This window comes from Brassica oleracea, chromosome C9 (assembly GCF_000695525.1).
Source record: "Brassica oleracea var. oleracea cultivar TO1000 chromosome C9, BOL, whole genome shotgun sequence".
NCBI classification, from domain to species: domain Eukaryota; kingdom Viridiplantae; phylum Streptophyta; class Magnoliopsida; order Brassicales; family Brassicaceae; genus Brassica; species Brassica oleracea.
The window spans coordinates 22,637,299-22,645,426 of NC_027756.1; the positions used below are offsets into that span (position 1 = coordinate 22,637,299).

At 32.0% G+C, this 8,128-nt stretch overlaps 1 protein-coding gene across 1 annotated transcript; it reads left to right on the forward strand.

Annotated features, from left to right (window-relative positions):
- The first annotated feature begins 3,460 nt into the window (after window positions 1-3,460).
- On the forward strand, window positions 3,461-4,306 carry LOC106317057 (basic leucine zipper 43-like). Its single transcript, XM_013754917.1, has one exon. It carries the CDS (start codon window positions 3,521-3,523, stop codon window positions 4,049-4,051), a length of 531 nt encoding a protein of 176 aa, XP_013610371.1. The 5' UTR covers window positions 3,461-3,520; the 3' UTR covers window positions 4,052-4,306.
- The last annotated feature ends 3,822 nt before the right edge of the window (window positions 4,307-8,128 follow it).

Sequence of the window (8,128 nt, forward strand, 5' to 3'; positions counted from 1 at the left end):
CTAAAAGCCTAGTGAAATTACATCTCAGCCCCTTGTGACCAAACAAAAAAACAGAAGCCATTTTTATGAATATAGCCCTAGTAAATCGTCTGAGTCGTCTGAGATGTTGGAAGTCGTCTGGACGACTGAAGTGTAAGTCGTCTGGTACCGGTTTATTTTAAAAATAATTTATAAATCTTGTAAAAAAATATTTTGATGCGTGAAAAATAAAAATCAAGTAATTATAAACAGTTTTAAGTGATATAAATTAAGATATGATAAAATTGATTTGTTTTGAAGATAGATGAGTGGAAGTAGTGAATCATGAAATACTTTGGTTTAGGAGTTTGGCAAACATATGTTGTAGTATTGTATGTATTGTTAGGGTTAGATTTTGGAAAACTAAAATGTTTTTTTCAAAAATTAGTTTTCACCTATATGTGTTTATTTATGTGTATAGTAAACACTTTTCAAGTTTGATTTGATTTTATGAAGTCTTTAATTAGATAATTAAGTTTAGGGGTTATGTTTAGGGTGTGGACGACTTATATTTCAGTCGTCTGTTGAATAATTTACTCGGACGACTTACATTTCAGTCGTCTGGTGAAGAAATTAAAACAGACGACTTACATGTAAGTCGTCCAGAAGAGTTTAATATTTTTAGCGGGAAATTAAATATTTTTAGCGGGAAACTAAAATAGAAGATTTTCCAGACGACTTACAAGTAAGTCGTCTGGTTTAAATTATTTAAGCGGGAAAATATTTTTTTTAAAAAATTTTAGGCGGGAATATTTGGACGACTTACATGTAAGTCGTCTGTTTTAATTTCTTCACCAGATGACTGAAATGTAAGTCGTCCGAGTAAATTATTCAACAGACGACTGAAATATAAGTCGTCCACACCCTAAACATAACCCCTAAACTTAATTATCTAGTTAAAGACTTCATAAAATCAAATCAAACTTGAAAAGTGTTTACTATACACATAAATAAACACATATAGGTGAAAACTAATTTTTGAAAAAAACATTTTAGTTTTCCAAAATCTAACCCTAACAATACATACAATACTACAACATATGTTTGCCAAACTCCTAAACCAAAGTATTTCATGATTCACTACTTCCACTCATCTATCTTCAAAACAAATCAATTTTATCATATCTTAATTTATATCACTTAAAACTGTTTATAATTACTTGATTTTTATTTTTCACGCATCAAAATATTTTTTTACAAGATTTATAAATTATTTTTAAAATAAACCGGTACCAGACGACTTACACTTCAGTCGTCCAGACGACTTCCAACATCTCAGACGACTCAGACGATTTACTAGGGCTATAATTTCACTAGGCTTTTAGGTTAGTTTTGCATTTGATTCAAGTTTGGGTATAAGTTTGGGGTTAAAATCAAGTTGTGGGTTAGTTTTGGCAAAAACCCCTAATAAAATTGTATTGATATATATATTTGTACGAGGGATATCACATTATGTATACAAACTATAAATATGTTATTGCATCTAATTAAATGGTCTGCAAATTTACTTGCTTAATTTCCCGCGTGATCCTATAATATTGTTCTTACTGGCCAGAATCTAATCACTTCAGGAATTTTAAAAATAATTTTCTTAAAAATCTTCTCAAGTCAATGTAAGTCCGCCAATTGTTTTAGCAGATTCTTACATGAAAATAAATCGACTAAAATAGGATTTCCCCATTATAACTTTAAGAAGTAATTTTGCAATCTTTTCAGATAATTATATTTTTGTGGAAACAACTTATATATACTTCAACTGTTTATATAAAGTTGTGGAGTCTTTTTTTCATTTATGCTGTGAAATGATGGTCGAACCGTATGCTGATCAACTTCAGCAGTCAGGTCAGGTCGAAGTGGGGGTTGGAAAAGGTGGTAAAGGATTTACCACTCTTTTGGTGTTGGCATAACCGCCTTTCTACCGGTGACATAGTGTGTTTCTCATGTAATGACCTCGGTTACTAACGGTGGCATGGATCTTTTTTTTTTTTTTTTTTTTTTGAGAAAGGGCTTCGGCATTGATTATCTTAGTTCGATACTTTTGTATTTTCTTCCCCTTCATTTAATTAGACTATATTAAGCGTGGAATGATATAGAAGAATAGAAATAAATCATGTAGCGGTGAATTTGTATTTGGTGCATTAGCCACGAATGGTCACTAGGAAATGTTTGGACCCACTCATTATAAATTTCAGGACCCAATTATCAAAAAATATCGCGTTTCTATCTCGATATTTTCAATGTTGTTGGACAAAATTTAAATAAATATAAGAGGTTAAATCTGTTGGACAAAAATTAAATAAACTAAACGCGGGTTCATGGGTTTTCTAGTAGAGTAGATACGTATATTTTGTGTGTATCTCTATGAGCATGTATATGTCAAAGTGAATAATGACAAATATCCGATTTGCCATACAAAATCATCAAATGGTTGTTTTTTCTTAGATTCTCTATTATTTTTAAGATGTTTAACAACGAATGAAAGAATAATAGATTTGACATATATTTTGTATCACGCACATTCGATAAGAATCTTAGTGTTATTGATGGTCAGATACATCTTTCTAGAATTCTTGTAATAAGGCTATAATCTACTTTTCATCCTACGGTCAATTTGATATCTCAAAAAGAATTGAAAGAATTGTCGCCTTGTCATACTTATGTTGACAATACGATCTATTTTGTTGGTTAATGGTTAGTATAATTAAACGCTAATGAAAATATTCTCTATAATATATTCTGTTAAACTTCAAACAATTTTAAAATATTACTGAAATATAAATTACAAGAATCAGTCCATTGATCGCTTATAAAGGAAAACGAAGGAGGGGCGAAATTATATTTATTTCGGTCAGGTCGCTTAGCTAGGAAGTTGAAACAATGTCAGAGGCATAAATGGATCGTTTGTACTTGGCGCTCAAACTTATCCTGGCCTATTAGTTAAAGGATAATTCTTTTTTTGTTTGTTAGATACTTTTTTTTTATAAAACTTTTAACTTAATATTTAAATACCAATGTGTTTGTCACTTGTTTCTGATTGTGGGGAATCACCTTATGTGTTACCTAACGAAGTTATCAACTTCTTAAATAAAAACTTACATATCACATGACAATATGTTATAAGCTATATACTTTATAGGGTATTTAAGTGTATAATCCCTCAATAACTCGTGAAACCACCGATTGTTCAAGCGGTCTACGAGACTACGAGTATGTACCAATCTTGCAACTTCTGCCTATATATCAATTACGATCATAACTGAAAATTGATTATATATATATATATATATTTGATCAAAAAAAATAAAATATATATATATATATAATATGTTCACACTATAATCCATAGGACCCACTTGTCCATGATTCGTTATTTTTCTAACTCTCCAACATTATAAAACCCTCCCACTTCCTCCCACTAACTTCAAACTAATTTCTACCCACAAATACAACTATACAAGCTCTTTGATATTCATCTCTCACTCTTGTAAACCAAATCCAAACAATGACTCCGGCGGAAATCACCGGGTATTATCAATATCTATCGCCGGAAAAATTATCAATAATCCCGGCGGAATTCAACATGCTAAACATGCCCACATCTCCAATATCTTCCTCTTCATTAAACTACCTAAACGATCTCATCATCAACAACAACTATTCCTTATCATCCAACGGTCAAGATCTCATGATGAGCAACAACTCCACTTCTGACGAAGATTATCATCAACATCATCAGAGCATCACCGCACTCGACGAGAGGAAACAAAGGAGAATGCTTTCAAACAGAGAATCCGCGAGGAGATCTAGGATGAGGAAACAGAGACATCTTGACGAACTCTGGTCTCAGGTGATAAGTCTTCGCAACGAGAACAACTGTCTTATCGATAAGCTGATCCGCGTATCAGATACTCAAGATAACGTATTGAAAGAGAACTCTAAACTCAAAGAAGAAGTTTCTGATCTTCGACAGCTTGTATCTGAACTAAAACCCAATAAGAACAACAGTTTTCTAAGAGAGTTCGAAGAAGTTTAGTATTTCTTCAAAATAAATCGGCGGGGCAGAGCTATGGGGGTTTGTGTTAACATATTGGGTTCTGGTTGGTTCTCGAATGTAAGGTTGGTAAGGATCATATATCACAACTTGTCGCCACGTAACAAAGTTAGAATCTATGTTTATCTTACGTATTAAGACTTTTTATATTCAGCAGTATCCCCATAAAATAACGTTTGAAGTATATTTCTGAATTCAATACTCTGAACACGGAAGAGACTTCTGAAAATTAAATGAACAATGAAAGACACAATGGTGGTGAAACTTTACAATCTAGTTTTTTACACTAATATTGCCGTCATGTAAGTAGTATGTATGTTATGATGAGATGAAAATTAATAAATAAAAAGATGAACAAAGTAGTGTCATAAAATGTTGGTCAATTATGACGACCTATATTAACACATTTAATTGAGAGGTTGTTCGCCGCATAAATACACTTGCACTCAACATCATTAAAACATACTATGGCAAACAAGAAAGAAAACAAAAATATTGCTAAAAATGGTGGCACTTTTTTTTTTTGCGATTTAATCAAATACTTAAATCTTTTTTTTTTTGAAAAAGAAAATACTTAAATCATTAGATTATTTATTTTCTCATAGCTAGGATCCACTTTCTCTCCGGAACTTTGTTCATCCAGTTTAAAGCATCACTCCGAGTGTGACATGTCCACCAAGTATGTTATCTTGAATTTTACCTGGCGCATTACTATTATGTAAAATTTGAACATTTTATTATTGTTTTCCTAATAACTTTTGACCTACTTTCTATTCTTTTTTTTTTTTACTTTTGACCTACTTCAACACACATAAGGTTAACGATCTTGGTTTATAACCACAAGTTCACATACTTTTTTTCTTATTCCTCTTACATTTAAGCTCTATCAGTTCTCCTACTTGAAACCACAGTTTAGGATTTCGTCGAATTATCTACAGGAAATTAGTATATAAAATAAGAATATTTATGAACCCGTTTGGACATAGACACAGTAGACGCCATGATCCTTCTATTCAAAACGTTGGTTAATGTTGAAAATTATTCTAAAAAAGTAATTAATTTTGCTACGCAAGAAAACGAATTGTAGAACAATATTATATGTGTCTATATACCCCCAGTGAATTTTTTATTGGCCACGAAAGAAATTCTTCAAGTTGCGACCCATTAAGTTGTCCAACATAATGTTTCTTCAATTAGATGTTGGTAATTGCTGCGCAGAAGGAGTTTTCTCTCTCTCTCTCAATCTTTCACAGAGATGAGACGAGAGAAACTCCTACGTAGATCTTGGATTAAAACTTTTTTGTTTGTAACATATTTTTCGGATTAGCCGATTAAGTTTTCGCTTAGGCGATGTTTCTTTTCAAGATGGCGATTTTATTGTGTCCTTTGATCCATAAAAGAACTTAGCTTCAAATCCTTTTCTATCTTTCTCTGTCTTTTTGGATCGTTTAATAAAGTTTGCTTAGCTTTCCACTTCGTTCTTAATGTATATCCCGTAGAATTCTGGGTAAAGTTCTTTTATTCATCATTCACTCTGATCTCTGATCTCTTATCTAAGAGAATCAGTCTTCACACTTTAATCTCACATCAAGCGGAGCTTCTCTGATGGAAGAAAGATCAATTTTGATGGATGCTTCGAATCGAGAATGGAGAGGATTCAGAAGAGCTGGCGTTCTAAAGGCGGTCCAACAAAGGATCTTATCTCATCTCGGATTGAGCTTCCTCTGGTATAATTTCGGTGATTCAAAGTTCCTTTGTTCAAGTATTCACAGCTTAAGTGGAAGGTCTTTGGTGTCGGAACTCTTGCAGTAGAGAGATAGGCGTCATTGGGAAGGTTGGACGGTGGAGAGATTCTACGGTGCGGCCGAGAATGTCGTTTAACGCATGGAAGACACGTGTTCAAGTAATGCGGATTCAGATGGATAGTTCACTAACACGTGGTCTAACATCCAGATGTTTCTACAATTGGGTTTGTAATGTTTTAATTTTACTGGACCTTTCTGCTCTTGTATTTCTGGTACCAAATGTATTTCAGCTCAATGGGCTTAATCAATGGAAAACTCAGTTGACCAAAAAAAAGAAATAATATTGATAATTGCTTGATATAAATTTCTGTTGTTGTTGTGAATGAAGAGGGGAACTTGTGTGTATTATTAGGTCGACCAACTGGTCTTTATATACATATGGTAATGACGGTCTAAGTACTGGATCGACATGAGATCGTATTTATCCTTAACTAGATAATGACTAGCAATACGTAGGATAAACACCAACTATAATGTAGATAAACACAAAAGTAGATAGGCGTCAGTATGATCCTGCGGATGGGCTTGGCCCGTCTTGCTACACGGACTGATAAATGGGTCGATCACTAAATGGTTTATAACATGATTAGAAAATTTTCCGGAAGATGTTAACCACACCTTTTTATAGTTTTAAACTTCATCTTGTAATATAAAGTTATGCCATGGGTTAATCCGGGACATGATTTTACTTATTAGTTACATTTTATAAACAAATACTCTATCCATTTCATTTTAATTGTCGTTTTAGATTTATACACATAAATTAAAATATATATTTAATTTTACATATTTTCAAAATAAAAACATCATTACTTATACACCTAACAATATTTTAAATCAATTGAAAAATAAATTAAAAAATACTATTAATAAATTTTGCATTAAAATTAAAAAAAAAACAGTTATTTTGAAACGAAAATTTTACTCTACAACAACAATTAAACTGAAACGAAAAAAATTATACAAATACATATATAACGAAATTGATCAAACTAACACTACAATCCAAATCATTCGTGTTTCCTGCAGGACTCAAAACACAAGGACAAATTAAAAAAAAAACAGTTATTTTGAAACGAAAATTTTACTCTACAACAACAATTAAACTGAAACGAAAAAAATTATACAAATACATATATAACGAAATTGATCAAACTAACACTACAATCCAAATCATTCGTGTTTCCTGCAGGACTCAAAACACAAGGACAAATTAAAAAAAAAACAGTTATTTTGAAACGAAAATTTTACTCTACAACAACAATTAAACTGAAACGAAAAAAATTATACAAATACATATATAACGAAATTGATCAAACTAACACTACAATCCAAATCATTCGTGTTTCCTGCAGGACTCAAAACACAAGGACAAATTAAAAAAAAAACAGTTATTTTGAAACGAAAATTTTACTCTACAACAACAATTAAACTGAAACGAAAAAAATTATACAAATACATATATAACGAAATTGATCAAACTAACACTACAATCCAAATCATTCGTGTTTCCTGCAGGACTCAAAACACAAGGACAAATTAAAAAAAAAACAGTTATTTTGAAACGAAAATTTTACTCTACAACAACAATTAAACTGAAACGAAAAAAATTATACAAATACATATATAACGAAATTGATCAAACTAACACTACAATCCAAATCATTCGTGTTTCCTGCAGGACTCAAAACACAAGGACAAATTAAAAAAAAAACAGTTATTTTGAAACGAAAATTTTACTCTACAACAACAATTAAACTGAAACGAAAAAAATTATACAAATACATATATAACGAAATTGATCAAACTAACACTACAATCCAAATCATTCGTGTTTCCTGCAGGACTCAAAACACAAGGACAAATTAAAAAAAAAACAGTAGTAGCAGCCTGATTATGTCCATCACGGACATCAAGTCTTATTGGTGCATTTGCAGCTGGTATGTATGACTTGGTTACTCTATTTGGGTCAGCAAAGGAACCTAGCAATCTGTTAGCTAGCTCTTGAAGATGTATAATCTTCCGGACTTCTAGATCACAATCTCTAGTCCGAGGATTCTGCCATGTTAAGGATGTTTGATTCCATTTTATATCATGTACCAGCTTACCATAATCTCCCCCTAATGCTGGATATTGAGATTCATCAAAATGACAATCCGCGAACCTGGCCGTAAACAAATCACCTGTTGTTGGCTCTAGGTACTTAATAATAGAAGGGGAATCGTATCCAACATATACTCCCATCCTCCTCTGA

Excerpts from the sequence above, each read along its gene's own strand:
- LOC106317057 (XM_013754917.1), top strand. The coding sequence starts at position 3,521 with ATGACTCCGGCGGAAATCACCGGGTATTATCAATATCTATCGCCGGAA.